The sequence below is a fragment of the Rhinoraja longicauda genome, chromosome 2 (assembly GCF_053455715.1).
Source record: "Rhinoraja longicauda isolate Sanriku21f chromosome 2, sRhiLon1.1, whole genome shotgun sequence".
NCBI classification, from domain to species: Eukaryota; Metazoa; Chordata; class Chondrichthyes; order Rajiformes; family Arhynchobatidae; genus Rhinoraja; species Rhinoraja longicauda.
In genome coordinates, this window is record NC_135954.1 from 96,102,013 (window position 1) to 96,125,151 (window position 23,139).

Here is a 23,139-nt window from a genome sequence, read left to right on the forward strand (position 1 = left end):
CTTAAGTACTCTGGGATGCAGACCATCAGGCCCTGGGGATTTATCAGCCTTCAGTCCCATCAGTCTACCCAAAACCATTTCCTGCCTAATGTGGATTTCCTTCAGTTCCTCCATCACCCTAGGTTCTCCAGCCCCTAGAACATTTGGGAGATTGTGTGTATCTTCCTCAGTGAAGACAGATCCAAAGTAACGGTTTAACTCGTCTGCCATTTCTTTGTTCCCCATAATAAATTCCCCTGCTTCTGTCTTCAAGGGACCCACATTTGCCTTGACTATTTTTTTCCTCTTCACGTACCTAAAAAAACTTTTGCTATCCTCCTTTATATTATTGGCTAGTTTACCCTCGTACCTCATCTTTTCTCCTCGTATTGCCTTTTTAGTTAACTTTTGTTGCTCTTTAAAAGAGTCCCAATCCTCTGTCTTCCCACTCTTCTTTGCTATGTTATACTTCCTCTCCTTAATTTTTATGCTGTCCCTGACTTCCCTTGTCAGCCACAGGTGTCTCTTACTCCCCTTAGAGTCTTTCCACCTCTTTGGAATAAATTGATCCTGCAACCTCTGCATTATTCCCAGGAATACCTGCCATTGCTGTTCTACCGTCTTCCCTGCTAGGGCCTCCTTCCAATCAATTTTGGCCAGCTCCCGCCTCATGCCTCTGTAATCCCCCTTGCTATACTGTAATACCGACACTTCCGATTTTCCCTTCTGCCTTTCCATTTGCAGAGTAAAACTTATCATGTTGTGATCACTGCCTCCTAATGGCTCTTTTACCTCTAGTCCCCTTATCAGATCAGGATCATTACACAACACTAAATCCAGAATTGCCTTCTCCCTGGTAGGCTCCAGTACAAGCTGTTCTAAGAATCCATCTCGAAGGCACTCTACAAACTCTCTTTCCTGGGGTCCATTTCCAACCTGATTTTCCCAGTCTACCTGCATGTTGAAATCTCCCATAACCACCGTAGCATTACATTTTTGACACGCCAATTTTATCTCCTGATTTAATTTGCACCCTAAGTCGAGGCTACTGTTTGGGGGCCTATAGATAACTCCCATTAGGGTCTTTTTACCCTTACAATTTCTCATTTCTATCCATACTGATTCAACATCTCCTGATTCTATGTCACCCCTTGCAAGGGAATGAATATCATTCCTTACCATCAGAGCAACCCCACCCCCTCTGCCCACCTGTCTGTCTTTTCTATACGTTGTGTACCCCTGAATATTCAGTTCCCAGCCCTGGTCCTCTTGTAGCCATGTCTCAGTGATCCCTACAACATCATACTTGCCCATGACTAACTGAGCCTCAAGCTCATCCACTTTATTTTTTATACTACGCGCATTTAAGTACAACACTTTAACTTCTGTATTTACCTCCCCTCTCACATCGTTCACAATTGGCCCTGCCCTTAATTTCTTTTCCGCTCTAGAACTTCTGTTCCCATTCTTCCGAGAGTCTTTTGCAATATCTCCTGTATTCCCTTTTACCTCATCTTCATATTCACAATTTGTTAACCCCTCCCCCCCACTACTTAGTTTAAAGCCACAGGTGTCACACTAGCAAACCTGCCTGCCAGAATGTTTGTCCCCCTGCTGTTAAGATGCAACCCGTCCCTTTTGTACAAGTCACCCCTAGCCCAGAAGAGATCCCAGTGGTCCAGAAATCTAAATCCCTGCTCTCTGCACCAGCCCCTCAGCCATATATTCATACCCTCTATCTCTCTGTTCCTGGCCTCACCAGCACGAGGTACCGGTAGCAGTCCAGAGATAACTACCTTCGACGTCCTACTTCTCAGCGTTTTTCCCAACTCTCTAAACTCCCGCTGTAGCACCTCCTTCCTCTTCCGCCCGACGTCATTCGTGCCCACGTGCACAACGACTTCAGGTTGATCGCCTTCCCTCGCTAGGATTTTCTGAAGCCGGTCTGTGATGTGTTGAACCCTGGCACCAGGGAGGCAACAGACCATCCTCAAGTCCCTCCTGCTGCCACAGAATCTTCTATCCGTCCCTCGGACTATGGAGTCACCGACCACTACGGCTCTTCCAGACTTCGGTCTCCCCTGTCGTGTATCCTTGCCAACAGGTCCGCCACTCGGACTGGAAACGTCTTCTGCCCCGACAGTTCCCAAGAGGGTATACCTATTTGCAATAGGCACAGCCACTGGGGTCTCCTGTAGTCCACGTCCACTCCCCCCGGAAACAGTCTCCCACCTTCGCTCGACCTGGACCCTTGGCGTGACAATAATAAACCTACATCTAAACCTAAACAATGGGCCGAAGGGCCAGTTTCCATATTCTATGACTTCAATGTACAAATAAAATCTTCTTACATCAGCTAAAGAATTCAACTCGGGAATGTTTAAAAGAGGAAGATTTTACAGAAAGGTGCTTCATCTTCATTAAACCATCGAGAAAGAGCTTCCTTCAAATGGCCACAAAGTGCTGGAGTAAATCAGCAGGTCAGGCAGCAGCTCTGGACAACTTGGATAGGCGACGTTTAGGGTCAGGACCATTCTCAGACTAAAGAGTCTCAATTCAGGCGCCGTCTCGAAACGTCGTCTATCCATATTCTCCAGAGATGCTGCCTGGCTCGTTCAGTCACTCCAGCACTTTGTGTCCTTTTGTGTAAACCAGCATCTGTAGTTCCTTGTTTCTATACTTCAAATGGTGCCGACTCACACACGCAGTAACTATGATTCTCTTCTCTCTTGCTCCAGGTTAACAATAGTATCGATAATCTGCAATCCATCACCTCGGGCAACTGGGATGTGACGCAGATTTTGACATACGATGAACTTCATCAGAAAATGTAAGTGTCCAGGAATGGCTAAAACAAATTAGAAGTCAAATAGCAATCTACTCTTTTGGAATAAAGGATCAGACGCCCATTCTAGATCCTTTCTCCAATGTCAATACAATTCAGATTTAGGAGCGAAACGTAACAAAAGATGATTGATATAAACTATTTCACAGATTACGCAGACGTTATACCACCTCCAAGTTGTTTATGGGCTGCAGACTCCAGTGTTTCTGTATTACAGCTAGAGGAACTGTGAAAGTAAAGGCACATGTGATAACAATAGTCATTGGGTCAGAGCATGGAAACAGGCCCTTCGACCCAACTTGCCCACTCCAACGAGCATGCCCTATCTACACGTCCCACCTGCCTGCCTTTGGCCCATATCCCTCTAAACCTATCCCATCCATGTACCTGTCCAAATGTTTCTTAAATGTTGTGGTAGTACCAGCCTCAACTACCTCCTCCAGCAATTCACTCCATATACCTGCCACCCTTTGTGTAAAAAAGTTGCCCCTCATGTTTGTATTAAATCTTTCCCCCCTCATCTTAAACCTATGCCCTCTGGTTCTCAATTCCCCTACTCTGGGCAAAAGACTGAATGCATTTACCCGATCTATTCCTCTCATGATTTTGTACACCTCTATAAGATCACCCCTCATCCTCCTACACTTCATGGAATAAAGTCCTAGCCTGCTCAACCTCCCACCTCTAACTCAGGCCCTTAGGTCCTGGGAACATCTTCGTAAATCTTTTCTGCACCCTTTCCAGCTTAACAACACTGTTCCTATAAAAGGGTGAACAAAACTGACACAATACTCTAAATACTGCAAACTGAAAGGAAAGCAGTAAAGGGTAACCATACGTGTAGGAAGCAACTGCAGATGCTGGTTTACACCGACGATAGACATAAAATGCTGGAGTAACTTAGCGGGGCAGGCAGCATCTCTGGAGAAAAGGAATGGGTGACGTTTTGGGTGTCGACCCCGAAACGCCACCCATTCCTTCTCTCCAGAGATGCTGCCTGTCCTGCTGAGTTACTGCAGCATTTGGTGTCTATTAAGGGTAATCATACTGCAACCTAGCTGTAATAAGCATCCCTGGTCAAGAGAGAATGAACACTTCTCCTCACCTGTTCCTCCCACTATCCTCGCACACCCATCTTCTACCTTCCTCCCTTTTGATTTCCTTTACACCTCCCCTCTCTCAGCCAGCATTTTTCACACAGAGGGCGCGTGCCTGTAAATGAAACAAGCTGCCAGAGGAATCGGCAGTCAGGTACAATTACGTCATTTACAATACACTTGGACTGGTACATGGATGGGGAGGGAACCTTTAGAGGGATATGGATCAGACATGAGGGCGTGCAGCGTAGGTTTATAATAATAATAATAATAATAATACATTTTATTTATATAGCGCTTTTCATATACTCAAAGACGCTTTACAGAGATTTTGAGAACATAGGGAAATTAATAAATAGATAAATAAGTAAATAAATAAATGAACAGAGAAAGGAGACAGTAGGTGAGGTGACCTTCAGTGGTTGAAGGCAGTACTGAACAGGTGAGACTTCAGCGATGTTTTGAATGTGGTGAGTGTGGGGGAGTCTCTAACGGTTTGGGGTAATGAGTTCCATAGGGTGGGAGCAGCAATGGAGAAAGCCCTGTCCCCCCAGGATCTGAGTTTAGTCCGGATGTGGGGGGATAGGAGATTGGCAGCGGCAGAGCGGAGGGTGCAGGTGGGAGTGTGCCTGTGGAGGAGGTCGGTCAGGTAGGATGGGGCCAGGTTATGGAGGGCTTTGTAGGTTATGAGGAGGATTTTGTACTGGATTCTCTGGGGGATGGGGAGCCAGTGGAGTTTATAAAGGACGGGGGTGATATGGTCACGGATCGAGGTGTGTGTGAGTAGACGGGCAGCGGAGTTTTGAATGTATTGAAGTTTATTGATGATTTTTGAGGGTGCGCCATAGAGGAGGCTGTTGCAGTAGTCCAGACGGGAGGTGATGAAGGCGTGGATGAGGGTTTCTGCAGCTGTGGAGGAGAGGGATGGACGGAGACGGGCAATGTTTTTGAGGTGGAAGAAGGCTGTCTTTGTGATGTGTTTGATGTGTTTGTCGAAGGAGAGGGTTTGATCAAGGATGATTCCAAGATTCCGGATGTGAGGTGAGGTTTACTAGGTTAATTCCCGGAATGGCGGGACTATCATATGTTGAAAGATTGGAGCGACTAGGCTTGTATACACTGGAATTTAGAAGGATGAGAGGAGATCTTATCGAAACGTATAAGATTATTAAGGGGTTGGACACGTTAGAGGCAGGAAACATGTTCCCAATGTTGGGGGAGTCCAGAACAAGGGGCCACAGTTTAAGAATAAGGGGTAGGCCATTTAGAACTGAGATGAGGAAAAACTTTTTCAGTCAGAGAGTTGTAAATCTGTGGAATTCTCTGCCTCAGAAGGCAGTGGAGGCCAATTCTCTGAATGCATTCAAGAGAGAGCTGGATAGAGCTCTTAAGGATAGCGGAGTCAGGGGGTATGGGGAGAAGGCAGGAACGGGGTACTGATTGAGAATGATCAGCCATGATCACATTGAATGGCGGTGCTGGCTCGAAGGGCCGAATGGCCTCCTCCTGCACCTATTGTCTATTGTCTATTGACACAGGCAGGTGGGACTAGTCTGGTGAGGCAACTTGGTCGGCATGGACGAGTTGTGCCAAAGGGGCCGCTTCCACGACCCCAGGCCATGACACAAACCAGCACCCCTTCCATTGTTTCCATCTACATTTCACACTGCCTCGACAAGACCACCAGCATAATCAAAGACCCGTCCCACTCCGATCACTCCCTATTCTTCCCTCTCCCATCAATCTGCAAGAGATACAGGAGTTTGAAAACGCACACCTCCAGATTCAGGAACAGTTTCTTCCCAGCTGTTATCAGGCAACTAAACGGTCCTCTCATCATCTACAGCGCGGTCCTGACCTCCCATCTACCTCATTGGAGATATTTGAACTATCTTTAAGCAGACGTTTTGAGACTTTAATATTATATCTTTGCACTAAACATTTGTGCCCTTTATCTTTTATCATTGAGCTGTGGACGGCTTGGTTGTAATCATATGGAGTCTTTTCTTTGACTGGGAAGCACGCAAACAAAAGCTTTTCACTGTATCTCGGTACACGCGGCAGTAATAAACAAACAAACTAACATGCAGTATAGCCCTATGACTCCATGCCAACTTCTCCCGTCTACTGATCCCGGCAACTACATCCCGTCTCTACCATCATTGTCACCACCCCTGCCCCCACTCCCAGTAGACATCCCGCCTTTACCTCCCACACTCCATCCTCTGAGCGTTGCTTCAGGCTAGTGTTACACGGGACCGTCAGGTAAATGGTTTATAAACGCACCCCTGTTCAAATCACACCAGAATCATGTAATGGCATGTGTTACAAGGACTTAACAACCACAGCCGAGAATTAATATTTGATCCTGAATTGAGTACAGCCATGTAGTTGTAACCCAGTGTTAACGAGGCAGAATTTATTGCCTTTCAAGCACATAAATTCTTTACTATCTAATTTATTTTTTCAGAATAACTTGTAAGAGGTCGTAAATGTAGCAGCCCCTCTTTTTAATAAAGATCTGCTTGAAATTGGCCGTGTGAAACAACATTTTGGAAACCCTTTCATCTATGAAAACCATTTAAAAAAATAATCTTTTTCCTGTTTCTTTAACAGCTCCATATTGAGACAGTTGATAAAGTGAATGTTAACTGGTCCTTGTTTTAGTATCTATAATTACACCTATTTATCTTTTGTTCTTCCGTGCCATATTTCCGTATGTCCGTAAGGGTGTCAGGGGTTATGGGGAGAAGGTAGGAGAATGGGGTTGAGAAGGAAAGATTGATCAGCCATGATTGAATGGCGAAGTAGACTCGATGGGCCAAATGGCCTAATTCTGCCCTGAGAATTTATGAACTTGCGACGTAGAAGGATGTAGTTTGGCCCATTGACTCCATGCCAACTCAGAAAGCAAATCCATTCCCATATGGATGACCCTCACTGCTGGAAAGGAGTGTTGGCCTGAGTCTTGTTTTAAAGAGAGATGCAAAGAAGGAGGTTCCCGTCCCGAAACGTTGACTATCCATGTCCTCCAGAGATGTTGCCTGGCCCGCTGAGTTCCTCCAGCACTGTGTGCGAAGAAGGGTCTGAAGAAGGTTCTCGACCCGAAACGTCACCCATTCCTTCTCTCCCGAGATGCTGCCTGTCCCGCTGTGTTACTCCAGCATTTTGTGTCCATCTTCCACTGTGTGTCTTTTCTTGCTTTCAAGCTCTGTCACCATTTCTCCCTGCGGCCAGTTCTCTCCACTTATCTCAGCAATTCTACTCCCCACCCACACCATGGGGCAATTTACAGGAGTGGGAAATATTGCATTCCAAATCGATATTAATGGATTCTGCAGTTAGGCAGAAAAGTGGCAAATGGATTTTATGTAGACTTATGCAAAGTCAAACTTAAAAGGGTAGATCAGAACACTTTGTAAGTGGTAAAAGGATAGATGGAAGGGTGAAAGAGGCTCAGTAGTTTGTGAGCAGAGAAATCAGGGCTACAAAAGAACGAGAAAAGGTTCATGGGATTCTGGTACTTATATCTTCTATATTAGAGGTTAGAGAGTATTTTTACAGCTGTATAAAACTCTTGTTAATCCATTAACGGAACATCATCAGTGGCTCTGGTCTATCTGAAGTGAAGTTAGGGAACTTTACAATGTACATCAGCTGCAGGAGTTTGGATTCTCTTCTGTGAATAACAAGCGCAGCGCAGATAAGTGAATGCATGCCGTCCTATCCAGGAAGCAAAATCAAAAATTAATAGTTGAAGGTATTATATCATATCATATCATATATATACAGCCGGAAACAGGCCTTTTCGGCCCACCAAGTCCGTGCCGTCCAGTGATCCCCGTACATTAACACTATCCTACACCCACTAGGGACAATTTTTACATTTACCCAGCCAATTAACCTACATACCTGTACGTCTTTGGAGTGTGGGAGGAAACCGAAGATCTCGGAGAAAACCCACGCAGGTCACGGGGAGAACGTACAAACTCCTTACAGTGCAGCACCCGTAGTCAGGATCGAACCTGAGTCTCCGGCGCTGCATTACGCTGTAAAGCAGCAACTCTACCGCTGCGCTACCGTGCCGCCCGTGGTAAGAGGGGAATGAAAGTGACCTGAGGGGCAACGTCCTCACACAGAGGATGGTAGGTATATAGAGCTGCATGAAAAGGTGATTGCGGAAGGTACAATAACAACATTTGAAATCAACCTCCCTTCTGTTGACTCCATCTACGCTTCATGCTGCCTCAGCAAGGCCACCAGCATAATGAAGGGCAAGTCTCACCCCGGACACTCCCTATTCTCCTCTAACATCAGGCAAAAGGTACAGAAGTGTGAAATCACCCCCAGATTGAGGGACAGTTTCTTCCCAACAGTTATCAGGCGACTGAACAACTTTATCACCAACTAGAGAGCGGTCCTGACCTACCACAAACCTTATTGGAGACTCTCGGACTATCTTTAATCGGACATTACTGGACCTTACCTTGCACTAAACATCATTCCCCTTAGTCTGTATAATGTGGACGGCTTGATTGTAACCATGTATAGTCTGTCCACTGACTGATAGTATGTGACAAAAGAGCTTTGCACTGTACCTCGACACATGTGAAACCAAATTAAACTGAACTAAAACTAAACATCTGGACAGGTACATGGATAGGAACGGGTAGAGGAATTTGGACCTAACACAGACAAAGGGGATTAGATTAATTAGGCAAAAAAAAAGGCACAAAGTGCTGGAGTAACTCAACGGGTCAGGCAGTATCTCTGGAGATGTAATAACTAGGAACTGCAGATGCTGGTATGTATCAAAGAAAGACACAAAATGATGGAGTAACTCAGCGGGTCAGGCAGCAACTCTGGAGATGCAATAATTAGGAACTACAATTGCTGGTATGTACCAAAGAAAGACACAAAATGATGGAGTAACTCAGTGGGTCAAGCTGCATCTCTGGAGAACATTGATAGGTTTTGGGTCAGGACCTTCAGATTGATTGCAGGGTTAGTGTGAATGAAAGCTGGAAAAGGGGAGAGGCAGGACAGAACGTGGCTGGTAATAGGTGGAACATGGACGAGTGGAGAACTAGAAATAAATGGATCCGTGTTCCCTGGAGATGCTGCCTGATCTGCTGAGCTACTCTAGCACTTTGTGTCTTTTTGTTTGTAAACCAGCATCTGCAGTTCCATATGTCTGCTGCTTAAATAGGCATCTTGGTCGGCATGGACTAGTTGGGCCGAAGGAACTATTCCCGTACTGCATTACTCTGTGACTCTGAAGTGATTCGACTGTAACTTCCGAATCAGAATTAAAATCTTGCAGTGGAACCATCCACAAGACTGTAGCATAAGAGGTGTTACATCAAATTAGCATCTCGAGGATGAGCTGATCTTTTCAGCCATATGTAATACTACTTCGAAAGAATAATATTTACTTTTAGGTTTTACAATGTTTGGGCATTGATTTGGCAATGAAGTGCTTCTGAAGTGTAATCAGTGTTGAGGTGGGGGAAATGCTTCAACTAACTTGTAGACAGGATAAATAACAATACAATACAATACAATACAATATATCTTTATTGTCATTGTACAGGGGTACAACGAGATTGGGAATGCACCTCCCATACGATGCAATAAATTAATTAGTTAGTCAGTATTCATTTAAACAACCCAATGAAACAAATTGTAACAGTTTTAAAACAGAATAAAGTGCAAGTAGATCTGTGCCGGTTCACTGTGCGATGTGACCATCCGGCTCAGCAGGACCGGTTCATAGCAGCTATGGCCCTGGGGATGAAGCTGTTCCTGAGACTGGAGGTGCGGGCGTAGAAGGCCTTGTATCGTCTGCCCGATGGTAGAAGTTCGAACAGACTGTTGCAGGGGTGTGAAGAGTCTTTGTGGATGCTGGTGGCTTTTCTGAGGCATCGTGTGTTGTAGATGCCCTCCAAGGCTGGTAGCTGTGTTCTGATGGTCCTCTGAGCTCTATGGACTACCCGCTGAAGAGCTTTCCTCTCTGCCTCCGTGCAGCTGAGGTACCACACAGGGATGCCATGTGTTAGGATGCTCTCTATGGTGCAGCAGTAGAAGGTCGTCAGCAGCTGTTGGGGTAGACCAGACTTTTTCAGTGTTCTTAGGTAGAACAGTCGTTGCTGCGCCTTCTTGACCAGCGCAGCGGTGTTATAATCACCACATCTGAGATAATCACCACATCTTCTTCTTACCGAGTCCACATCACAAGGTGAGAAATTGTTCAGTCAGAGCTGAAACACTTCTGGGCATCTGCATACAATTGCGCTTCTTGTGCAGATTGGTGGAAACAGGGCCGGGACGTGAACGCTCTTTCCTTGACCCCAATCACCACATGATCTCATATTAGATCTTTGCTTGAGGTTTCCACCCTAAACAGCAAACTGAGAAATGCCCTGTCATTTTTTTGGGTCATCGAATCATGCAGCATGGAAACAGGCCCTTCGGCCCAACAAACCCACACCAACCAATGTGCCCCATCCAACCTAGTCCCACCTGCCTGCTTTTGGTCCATTTCCCTCTAAACCCGTCCTATCCATATACGTCTAAATGTTCTTAAAACTTAAATGTTGCGCTAGTACCTGCCTCAACTACCACCTCCGGCAGCTCGTTCCACTCACCCACCACCCTTTGTGTAACAAAGTTACACCTCAGGTTCCCAGTAAATCCTTCCCCCCTCACCTTAAATCTATATCCTCTGGTTCTTGATTCCCCTATTCTGGCCAAAAGACTCTGTGCGTTTACCCAATCTATTCCTTTCATGACTTTGTACACCTCTACAAGATCACCTCTCATTCTCCTGCATCCAAGGAATAAAGCCCAAGCCTGCTCAACCTCTCCCTATAGCTCAGGCCCTCGAGTCCTGGCAACATCCTGGTGAATCTTTGCACCCTTTCAAGCTTGACAATATCTTTATTCTCACATGGTGACCAAAACTGAACATAATACTCTAAAGGTGCTCTCACCACCATCTTATATAACTGTAACATGCCATAACTGTAACATGACCTTTCAACTTCTATACTCAGACATTTAGATCAATGTAAAGGATCGTTCAGAAAGCATTCCATTTAATCTCTAAATTTAAGCTCCAAATTGTTAGCAAGAATATAAGAAACAGAAGTAGGAACAAACTTTACATTCACTTTCTCTGTTGAAAGATAAAACATGGAAACAGGCCCTTCAGCCCACCGAGTCCATGCCGACCATCAATCACCTGTGCACACTAGTTCTGTTATCCTACTTTCTCATCCACTTACTACACATCAGAGACATTTTACAGAGACCAACTAACCTACAAACCTGAAGAAGGGTCTCGACCCGAAACGTCACCCATTCCTTCTCTCCCGAGATGCTGCCTGACCTGCTGAGTTACTCCAGCATTTTGTGAATAAAAACCTTCGATTTGTACCAGCATCTGCAGTTATCTTCTTATACAAACCTGCCCATCTTCGGGATGTGGGAGGAAACCGGAGCACCCAGAGCGGTCACATTGAGAACGTGCAAAGTTAACGCAGTTTTACCAACTGTTCCACAGTGCCGTCAATTTTGCCTGCTCTACTATTCAGCAGGTACATGGCTGATCTCAGCTTTTCCATCTCAGTTTCCTGTACAAACTCAAATCCTTTGATATCTAAATACCTGTCATCTCTGCCTTGAACGTAATGAGAGAAAGAGCCTCTACATCCTCTTCAAAACGGAATTCCAATGATTCCTCTGGGCGTCACGATGGCCCCACGGTAGAGTTGCTGCCTTACAGCGCCAGAGACCCGGGTTGAATCCTGACTACAGGTGCTGTCTGTACGGAGTTTTAACGTTCTCCCTGTGACTGCGTGTATTTTCCCCGGGTGCTCCGGTTTACTCCCACATTCCAAAGACATACAAGTTTGTAGATTAATTTAGCTTCGGTAAAAATTGTAAATTGGCCCTAGTGCGTGGGATAGTTCTAGTTTACGGGGGTCACTGGTTGGCGGGGACCTAGTGGGCCTTTGGGGCCTGTTTCTATTCTGTATCTCTAAACTAAACTAAACTAAATTCTGGCTGAGGATATTTATTTTCATCTCCATCCTTATTGCGTGCCCCATCTATGCTGGTCCCAGATCAAATCTGAAAGCATTCTCGAGGATGCCTGCCAGCCTGGTATTCACTTTTCTCTCTTCTGCCGTCTGGGGGATACAGGAGCTAGAAATCTTTGGTGTCCAGACTTAAGAACAGCTTCTTCCATGCAGTTACCAGTCTCTTGAACTTTTCACCTCTTTCACACCCACTTCCCGGAGAATCTGCCACCTTTTATGCTCTTTGTTTAGTTTAGTTCAGAGATACAACGTGGAAACAGGCCTTTTGTCCCACTGAGTCCGCACCGATCAGTGAACCCCACACATTAACACAAGCCTACACACACTAGAGACAAGTTACACATACACCAAGCCAATTAACCTGCAAACCTGTGTGTCTTTGGAGTGTGGGAGGAAACCAAAGATCTCGGAAAAAACCCATGCGGTCACTAGGAGAACGTACAAACTCCGTACAGACGGCACCCGTAGTCGGGATCGAACCCGGGTCTCCGACGCTGCAAGCGCTGTAAGGCAGCAATTCTACCGCTGTGCCACCGTGGCCTTCCATATCATTGAAACCCTTCCATATCTGTAGTTACCCTCTCCCCTGACTCTCAGCCTGAAAAAGGGTCTCGAACCAAAACGCCACCCATTCCTTCTCTCCAGAGATGCTGCCTGTCCCGCTGAATTACTCCGGCATTTTGTGTCTATCTTTAATTCTAAACCAGCATCTGCAGTTCTTTCCGGCACGTATTCTTACTCTTAATTCTACCTTATTTGATTATTCCATTATTGTACTTTAGGTTTTTTTTTCAATATTTCCGGTTTATTTATCGTTAATTGTATCCTCGGTTGTATTTATCATTACCGTGTTTACTTGTTACTCCATGTGCTCCAAGCAACTAAAGATTTTTATTCCATCCTGGTGTATATGATAATAAATTAATGTACATCTGTACTTTATGAAACACGGATGAAGCTGCACATCGATCATTGTGTGCAGTTCTAGTCGCCACACGGTAGGAAGGATGTTGTTGCACTCGTGATATTATGGAGGAGATTCACCCATCCTTAGACTTTAGAGATACAGTGCAAAAACAGGCCCTTCAACCCACCAAGTCCACGTCGACCGACGATCACCCCATACACTAGCACTATCCTACACACTGTAGAGAATTTACAATTTTACCAAAGTCAATTAACTAACAAATCTGTATGTCTTTCGAATGTGAGAGGAAACCGGAGCACCCAGGGAAAACCCAAGCGGTCACGGGGAGAACATGCAAACTCTTACAGACAGCACCGAACATAGTCAGGATCGAACCTGGGTCTCTGGTGCTGTAAGTCAGCACCTCCAGCGGAGCGCCACCGTGCCGCACTGCCCCGCCCTGCCCTGCCCAGCCCCATCTATTGCCATCATCTAAGGCATTTAGTTAAGGGTAGAGATTGGATAGGCCTTTGCTTGTTTTCCTTGAAGTGAAGGAAGCTGAGAAATGAGTTTGGAAATACAGCATGGAAACTGGCCCTTCAGCCTCACCAACCATCAATCACCCTGTACACTAGTTGTATTAGGGGCAATTTACAGAAGCCAATGAACCTGCAAACCCGCACGTCTTTGGAATGTGGGAGGAAACCGGAGCACCTGGAGGAAACCCACGCGGTCACAGGGAGAACGTGCAAACTCCATACGGACAGCACCCATAGTCAGGATCGAACCCGGGTTTCTGGTGCTCTGGGGAAACAAATCTACCGCTGTGCCACCATGCCACCGTAAACTTGATGGAAGTACATAAAGTGGTAAGAGGCATAGATAAGGTTGATAGAATCTTTATCCCATGGCAGGGGCATCAAAAACAAGAGGTTTAAGATAGGCACTTTAAAAGGGAATTAAGGGGAAATACTATTTTGTACATAGTGGTTGAATCTGGAATGTGCTGCTAGAACAGGTGAAGAAATCAGATACGATCACTAAGTTTAAGAGCTGTTTAAACAGACACAAATAAGCAAAGCATGGAATGATACAGACCTAACGTGGGCAAATGGGGTTAAAGTGGATTGGCAGAAAGGACAGCATGGATGTGATGGGCGGAAGGGCATGTTTCTGCGCTGTACAAATATATAACTATGATTTCATGTCTTTGCTCTCGATCTGATTATTGCTAAATTGTCTCGCACTGTCTGTGTGTATACATGCAAGCACAACATGCACACACACGTGTAGACTAAGTACCCGTGATCCACCTTATATGCACCTCTTATTCATTAATGCATATATTGTCCTATTAATACATTGACATGAAAAGAACAAACTATTCAATTAATTTACTGCTCTTATCCCCAGTTACTTTCTGAGCACAGAGGACTCTCCTTTACGGCGACAATTATACAGGTAAGATTGTGTCTGCCTGTAACGGTATGAACTTGCATCCACGTATGTATATGTGCATGCTTGTCAATGTGTATTGTGCTACTATCTGCACATGTGCACGTGTACATGTTTTAATGTGTGCATGTGTTTGCCTGCACGTGTGTGTGCATGTTGTGCTTGCATGTCGATTCCACGTGCTTATGAGTGCATTAGTATAATTGATCTGTGTAAGTATGTGTTTATGCTTCTCTGTGTGTGTTGTGCTGTGTGTGGGTGCAAGCTTGTATGTGCGCACATGTATGGGCCCTCGTGTGTGTGTACGTGTGCACGCGTATGTGTGCCTCCATGTATGTGTGTGTGCCAAGTGTACACATGTGTGTATATGTGCATGAGTGTGTGTGCACATGTGTGTGAGCGTGTCTGTGTGTGTTTGCATGTGCGCGCATGCTGTTCGTGTGCTGTGCGTGTGCGTGCACATGCGTGCGCGCGCATGTATGTGGTCAATTGGTTATATAACATTCCAAAATCGCACAGCATCGACACAGGCCCTTCAGCCCACCATTTCTATACTGGCCATTTCCACTAATCCCATTTACCAGCACTGGGTCCCTAGCCTCCTCCATAGGTGAGTGTGTGATGTGACTACCATGTGCATGAGGTGTATCCATCATGGCCAAGTTGCCCACCAAGACAACAGGGAACTTTCCTACTGATGCCCCTGGTCCACTGGAGGCCACTGCCCCAGAGCACTTGCTATGATTGCAACCTACTCAGCTCCTGAGGATCCGCTCTTTATTTATAGGTCAATTTAGATACAGTATGGAAACAGGCCCTTCAGCCCACTGAGTCCGTGCTGACCAGCGATCACCCCGTACACTAGCACTATCCTGCACACTAGGGACAATTTTACCGGTCAATTAACCCCTACAAACCTGTACATTTTGGAGTGTGGAAGGAAACCGGAGCCCCCGGAGAAAACCCACGCGGTCACGGAGAGAATGTGCAAACTCTGTGCAGACAGCACCCGTAGTCAGGATCGAACCCGGGGCTCTGGCGATGTAAGGCAGGAACTCTTCTGCTGTGCCACCATGCTGCCTAGTAATGTTTGACCGACTCGGCACTCCTCCGTCTGCAGTGGCTGGCGTCCTCTGAAGGTTTATATTGCTTACAAAATAAATGCTCAGACAAGCTTAATACAGTTGATTGCTCAGGAGAGTGAGCTTTTAAATGATTTACTTTGGCCCGGCAATTTACATGCTATGCTGCCTCTGAATCTCCCCCTGTTGATATAATGATATATCGATGCCCAAAGGTAATGTTTGGATTCATGCCTGCAATTGCTGAGACAGTGAGTCTCTGCTAATCCACAGCACACAGAGAGGAGGGCGGGCGGCCCAAACAGAATAAATGCTTCTGCACAGAGGAGAGAAAGGGACTGGGAGACTGTCAGACTGACACCTAGTGGTTGACTGGGGATCGTACAAAATACCAAAGACAGAAGCAACTGCAGATGCTGGTTTACAAAAACAGACACAAAGCCCTGGAGTAAGTGGGCAAGTACCATCCATACATTTAAGAGACATTTGGACAAGTACATGGATAGGATAGGTTTAGAGTTTTATGGGTCAAGTGCGAGTAGGTGGGACTAGTGTAGATGGGGCACGTTGGTCGATGTGGGCATGTTGGACAGAGGGCCCCGTGTTTCCATGCTGTATGACTGAATGACTCTCTATGCAGGAGTATGTGTGTGGGTGTCTGTCTGTGTCTGTCTGAATGTGTAAGACCATAAGACATAGGAACAGAATTAGGCCATTCGGCCCATCGGGTCTGCTCCACCATTCGGTCATGGCTGATCTATTTTCCTTTCAGCCCCATTCTCCCGCCTTCCTCCCTAACCTTTGACACCTATACTAATCAAGAACCCATCAATCTCAGCTTTAAAAATACCCAATGACTTGGCCTCCACAGCCTCTTCTGTGGCAATGAATTCCACAGATTCACCTCCCTCCCACGCTGAATACATTTGTGTGTGTGTGTGTGTGTGTGTCTGTGTGTATATATATATATATATATATATATGTGTGTGTGTGTGTGTGTGTGTGTGTGCGTGTTTATGTGTGTGAAAGGGGATGAGGGTGAGAGAGGATGAAAGAGAGAGAGAGAGGGGGTAGTATGAGAGAGAGGAAACAGTCAAAACTGCAAAAGGTTGAGCACCAGTAGGGAGATGAAAATCAGAAAAGGATGAGACCTGGGTCAGAGGAATGCAGATGTCCCAGGGGATTGTCAGGCTGGTGGAGGCTAACAAGCATCTTGCTGACTTTAATGGGGCCTAGAGTACTGCCAGTCTGCATTAAGGAATTGATCTCTTTAGTTTAGTTTAGTTTAGTTTAGAGATACAGAGTGGAAACAGGCCCTTCGGCCCACCAAGTCCATGCCGACCAGCAATCACCCGCACACTAGTTCTATCCTACACACTAAAAGCAATTTGCAGAAGCCAATTAACCTACAAACCTGTACGTCTTTGGAGTGTGGGAGGAAACTGGAGCACCTGGAGAAAACCCACGCGGTCACAGGGAGAACGTACAAACTCCATACTGGCAGCACCCGTAGTCAGGATCAAACTCGGTCTCTGGCGCTGTGAGGCAGCAACTCTATCGCTATGCTACCGTGCCATTAGATAAAAGTCATTATATATATTTAAGTAATATGCATGATAATAGTGTTTGCTGCAGCTGCTAAAAAAACAATCTTCTACCTTTAGTGCAGAGACCAGTGGGACCTTTAACAGGCGCTGCCTGTCCTGTGACCTCATCCCGAACTGCACATCCTTCAGCGCCTCATTTAGTCACAACATGCATTACTTCTTGCTGTACTGCAAAGGTGGGTGAGAAATTGTTTTGTTTTCTGTACTACCTACATTTCTAGAAGTTCATGTTCCTTTCCCTCAGTCTTATTTCCTTAAGACACAGAACCAGTCTGTTTGGTCCTTCAAGTCCATGCCAATGCTGAGAACCATCCCATTCCCCCACTTATTTTCCGGTAACCTATTCTTTCACACATGCCCATGAAACAGGGAATAATGTTTAGTGCAAGATAAAGTCCAATTAAAAATAGTTTGAGGTTCTTCAATGATGTATACAATAGCTCAGGACCGCTCTCTTGTTGTTAGTAGGGTAGTTCAGTTGCCTGATAACAGCTGGGAAGAAACTGTCCCTGAATCTGGAAGAGTGCGTTTTCACACTTCTGTATCTCTTGCATAATGGGAGAGGGGAGAGGGGAGAGGAGGGAGTGACCAGGGTGAAATTTGTCCTTGATTATGCTAGTGGCCTTGCCTAGGCAGCGTGAAGCATAGATGGAGTCAATGGAAGGGAGGTTGGTTTGTGTGATGGTCTGGGCAGTGTCCACAATTCTTTACAATTTCTTACGGTCTTGGATGGACTTGTTCCCAAACTGTGCTATGATGCATCCCCATAAAATGTTTTCCACGGCGCATCTGTAGAAGTTGGTGAGAGTTTTTGGGGACATGCCGAACTTCCTAAGCTTCCTAAGGAAGTATTGGTGTGCTTTCTAAATCCCAATGAGAAGCACTACTTTAAGAGTTCCCATCGCGACAGGATTCTACAGAGGTGCACTTTGCAGTTGATATTGCGTTCCCTTCATGGGTTGATCACAATCCTGCGTTTCAAAGCCCAATATTGCAGGTTCTAATACATCTAACACATTGCACACATTGTGAGCGTCAAGGTGTATCCACAGTTGGCATCTGGAAACAAGGCCTGGGCAGAGTAAGGCACTCAATACAAAGGGGTGCTGGTAGAACATGTTCCCACTGTAAATTGCTCCAGGGGCAGGTGGTGGTAGGTGAATGCTAGGGGGTGGGAGTTAATGGGCACATGAGAGAGAACAAGTTGCAGGAAAACGTGGGGGGATATAACTGACGGGATAGCATAACCTGATGCAATAGGAACTTATGCCATCGCGCTAAGCAAATCCCAATTGATTCCAGGTTTCCTCGCTCACTTCCAGACATCGGACTTGCTAACGATTTCTCTTTATCCCTTCAGGGCCAGGAGTTCCAAAGGTCACAGTTCACAGCACCAGTGACAGGCATGGTAAGTTGTCACCTTTCACCTGCAGTTCAGTTTATTATTGTCACGTGTACCGAGGTACAGTGAAAAGCTTTTGTAGCGTGCTAACCAGTCAGCGGGAAGACAATACACGATGACAATCAAGCCGTTTACAGTGTACAGATACATGGTAAGGGACTATGATGAGCAATAGAAATTCCTCAGCAATATAATCTTCGTCAGGTCAAACTGCAGTCTCTTTATCTTCGTGGTACCGATCAGTAGCCGTGTCTTCCTCGCTTATATAATCTACTCCAACGCCAACTCTCTTTACGATTCACACAACTAAATGGCCTCATCCCTGGAATCATTCTAATCTGCGTCGGAAGGAACTGAAGATGCTGGTTTACATCGAAGGTGGACACAAAGTGCTGGAGTAACTCAGCGGGGTCAGGCAGCATCTCTGGATGAAAGGATTAGTTGACGTTTCGGGTCAAGACCCTTCTTCACACTGAGAGTCAGTGGAGAGGGAAGCTAGAGGTATGAAAAGGTGCAGAACAAATCAGAGCCGGCACCGATGGCTCAGGAGCACACGAAGGTCATTCTAACCTGTTGCTTGCAGCATCAATTAGCTGACTGGTCTTTGCAAAAATATGGCACCCAGAACTGAATACAATACTCCAATTTGTGGCCAAACCAATGTTATACAAAAATCCTTCCTGATCTTCTTGTTCTTGTTCTCAGTACCTCTACTTCTCAAGCCTGGGATCCCTTGGAACATTTTCATCACTTTTTTCAATCTGCCCTGCCACCATTGAAAAACTAAGCACGTGACTCCCAGATCCCAGGAAGAGTTGCGGATTCTGCTCTGTCTTTGCATCAGGCTCAATTCAAAACCTACCCCACCTCTCCCACCAGAAGGGACAAGAATCAAGACTTTGAGGGGGGGAACACAAAATGCTGGAGTAACTCAGCGGGTCAGGCAGCATCTCTACAGGATGTGGACTCCAGCAGGGGGGCGTAGTGGCTCGGCAGTAGAGTTGCGGCCTTACATAGACAGAGAACCGGGTTCGATCCTGACAGGTATTGGCTGTACGAAGTTGGTACGTTCTCATTGTGGGGTTTGTCTGGTTGCTCCAATCTTCTTCCACCTTCCAAAGACCTACAGTTTTGTAGGTTAATTGGCTTGGTAAAATTGTAAATTGTCCCTATTGTGTAAGATGGTGCTAGTGTACGGGGTGATCGCTGGTCGGCGCGGGCTCGGTGGGCCTTTTCTGTGCTCCAAGTGTACTCTGATAAACCTATGCAATAGGTCAATAGTTTGCAAATGTACTTGAGCAAGAGAGTACAATAGATCAACATTTAAAAGACATTTGGACACGTACATGGATAGGAAAGTTTTAGAGGGAAATGGACCAAACATTTGGTTGGTGGGATGGGTACCTGTATGGGCAGCTGGGTCAGCATCGACATGTGTGGCCGAATAGCCTGTTTCTGTGCTGTATGACTCTATGATGCTATAGTTTCATTTAGTTTTTAGTTTAGAGATACAGCATGGAAACAGGCCCTTAGTCCCACCCAGTCCGTGCCAGCCAGTGATCACCCGTACACTAACTCTGTCCTACACACGAGGGACAATTTACAGAAGCCAATTAACTCTGCCGCTATAGTTTAGTGAGAAGAATATAAAGGTCATTTATTACTTCAAGTCTAAGTGAGGTAGAGCATCAAAGGGTTACTGGAATACCATTGCACCGTTTAGAGCTGGGAGTTGTGCAGTGGAGAAACAAATTCTTCGGCCCACTACATCCATGCCCACAAGTCAGCTGATTACAAGGACAAGATTGGGGGCAGATTGATCTCAACGAGTCATAGGATCATGGAGAGATTCACCTGTGAAAAATCTTACTATCAACCACACATTTAATCAATTCCTTATTTTTATTCCCCTCGCATTCCCATCAAGTATCCCCTGAATCTACCACACATTTAGGAACCAGGAGTAATTTGCAGCAGGCCATTAAACTACCAAGCCACATGTCTTTGGGAGCTCCCGGAGGAATCCCACGTGGTCACAGGGAGATTGTGCAAACTCCTCACAGACAGCAGCGGAAGTCAGGATTGGACCCAGGACGCTTGTCGCTGTGAAACTGCGGTTCTATTAAATGTGTCACTGTGTGCTGCCAAAGGCCTGAATTTGAATATCCTTGAAGCCAATGGGGAAAGGGCTGAAACACTGGTTGAATTAAAGATGTGCAAGTTACATAGAACATAGAACAGTACAGCACAGTACCTATCCATGTGCTCCAGTGATGCTGCCCCACCCCCTGAGTTACTCAAGCACTGTTCGACAGCATCATTCCAGCATCTGCAGTTCATTGTTTCAACGTTCCACTCTTACACTTCTATACGAGTGTGTTCAAGGCATGATTTGACTGGCTAGCACACGAAAGAAAGCTTTTCACTGTTTCTCGGTCCACATGACAATAATAAACTAAACTAAACCAAAATGCAATGAAAGAGAATTGGCCAGAACTACATTCGGAAGTCAAGTCCAATGGTAATGTAAGGCAGTATATGTGTAACATCGGGGGATGGACGGCATGGTGGCACAGCGGGATAGCTGCTGCCTGACGGCACCAGAGACCCAAGTTCAATCCTGACTGTGGGTGCTGTCTGTAACGGTGTTCGTACATTCTCCCTGTGACCACCTGAACTTTCTCCGGGTGCTCCAGTTTCCTCCCACACTCCAAAGACGTAGAGGTTTGTAGACTAATTGGCTTGGTAAAATTGTAAATTGTCGCTGGTGCTTGTAGGAAAGTGTTAGTGCGCGGGTTCGCTGGTCATTGTGGACTCGGCGGGCCGAAGGGAATCTTTCCGTGCTGTATCTCTAAACTGAACCAGACTGAACTGAACATGTTCGGTGTAGAATGATTTAGATTTTTATTAGATTTAGAGATACAGAGCAGAAACAGGCCCTTCGGCCCACCGGGTCCGCGCCGCCCAGCGATCCCCACACACTAACACTATCCTACACCCACTAGGGACAATTTTTTTTTTTTTAACATTTGCCCAGCCAATTAACCTACATACCTGTACGTCTTTGGAGTGTGGGAGGAAACCGAAGGTCTCGGAGAAATCCCACGCAGGACACGGGGAGAACGTACAAACTCCGTACAGACGGCACTTTCTAATGCTTTCTAGTTTACTATGAACCTCAAGCATAATTTCAGCAACAGGTGTGACATCAAAATTATAACATCGCTTACTCCGACCTCATCCAAAGAACATTATATCAGCTGGATGGATTGAGCTAAAGATGACTTAAAATCTAACTCCTTTTTTTAACCTCTTTAGAATATTTTGAGCTGGTGAGAAATGAGAAGGTCGTAAACGCCACTGAGAGCATGCAAATGCCCAAGATAGAGTTCAGAGAAGTTCAGATAAAAGATTACAGTAAGTATTGTTCTTCTCGGTCGCCGAATATAAGAATACAACAGCACACTAATACAACAGCCCAGTCATATCATTTGAAAGGCTCTTGCTGACATTTATATGCATCACATTTCTCTCTGCCATAAGAGACTGATGTGCTTCCACCTTGCGTTTTATCACTCAATAGCAATCAGAAGTTAGGATGATGTAGGTTGTGTTTCAGTTTGTGACAGGTTGCCTGTGGATGCATTCATAATTTAAGTCTGTCTGGTTTGCTATTTATTATGTGCAGGAAAGAACTGCAGATGTTGGTTTAAATCAAAGGTAGACACAAAATGCCGGAGTAACTCCACGGGACAGGCAGCATCTCTGGAGAGAAGGAATGGGTGACGTTTCGTGTCGAGACCCTTCTTCAGACTGATGTCAGGGGAGTGGGCGGGACAGAGATAGAATGTAGTCGGAGACAGTAAGACTGGTGGGAGAACTGGGAAGGGGAGGGGATGGAAAGAGGGGGAAACTCTCTCTTGTGTCTACCTTGCTATTTATTACTGCACGTTTGCATGCTAAATTAATCTTCATGCTGCTCTTTGGCTATTTATCCTGCACATTAGGCTCTGAAGCTGATACACCTATTCCTTTCAAAGCCAGAGAACGATACTGGCAATTTAGACAATTATCAGGCTGTGAACAATTTACTCCTTGCAATTCCCTGTTTGTTTGATAATGTAACACTATACCCGAGTGATCTCTGCCACTAATGCCTCTAATGATTGTGTGTAATTGAAGCAGTTGTTCGGCAGTCTACTGTAAGGTGGGGCATTTAAGGTGGTAAGGTTCTTCCACATTCCCATTCCCATCCCCACTGCAATGTTTGTGCTCCTTTGGTCTGAATCTCCTTCAAATAATCTATAATAAACAATAAATAATAAATATTTAAACAATCAATAATGTGGTGTCAGACAAGGGCACAGTTTTGCATTATATCCTCTGACAAAGCAGCACTGCTCTAGAAAGTCAGCCAAGATTTTGTTCCCATGTTCATAGTGAGGTCCATTCCACAATTTTCCGACTCTGAGATGTATGTTCTTTCAGAAACGGGCTTTATGCATCTGTATATTTGCCACGGACCAGGCAATTCTGTGCAGTGTGTTCCTTTAACATTTGAGCCTAGCTGAACTGTGAATGAGTGATATCCAAAAGTCGCAGTTAAATTCACGACATTTTTGTGAGCTGGATTCTTGCCTTGGCCAGCAGATGAGCCTATTTT

At 45.6% G+C, this 23,139-nt stretch overlaps 1 protein-coding gene across 5 annotated transcripts in view; it reads left to right on the forward strand.

Moving 5' to 3' along the window:
- Positions 1-23,139, forward strand: part of dpp6a (dipeptidyl-peptidase 6a) — a 918,316-nt gene that overhangs the window by 868,724 nt on the left and 26,453 nt on the right. For all 5 annotated transcript variants that reach the window (XM_078424689.1, XM_078424708.1, XM_078424702.1 and 2 more), the window contains exons 14-18: positions 2,718-2,809; positions 14,344-14,391; positions 17,132-17,250; positions 18,435-18,482; positions 21,795-21,893. In XM_078424689.1, coding sequence (XP_078280815.1) covers positions 2,718-2,809; positions 14,344-14,391; positions 17,132-17,250; positions 18,435-18,482; positions 21,795-21,893 — 406 coding nt within the window. The remainder of the gene's footprint in view (positions 1-2,717; positions 2,810-14,343; positions 14,392-17,131; positions 17,251-18,434; positions 18,483-21,794; positions 21,894-23,139) is intronic.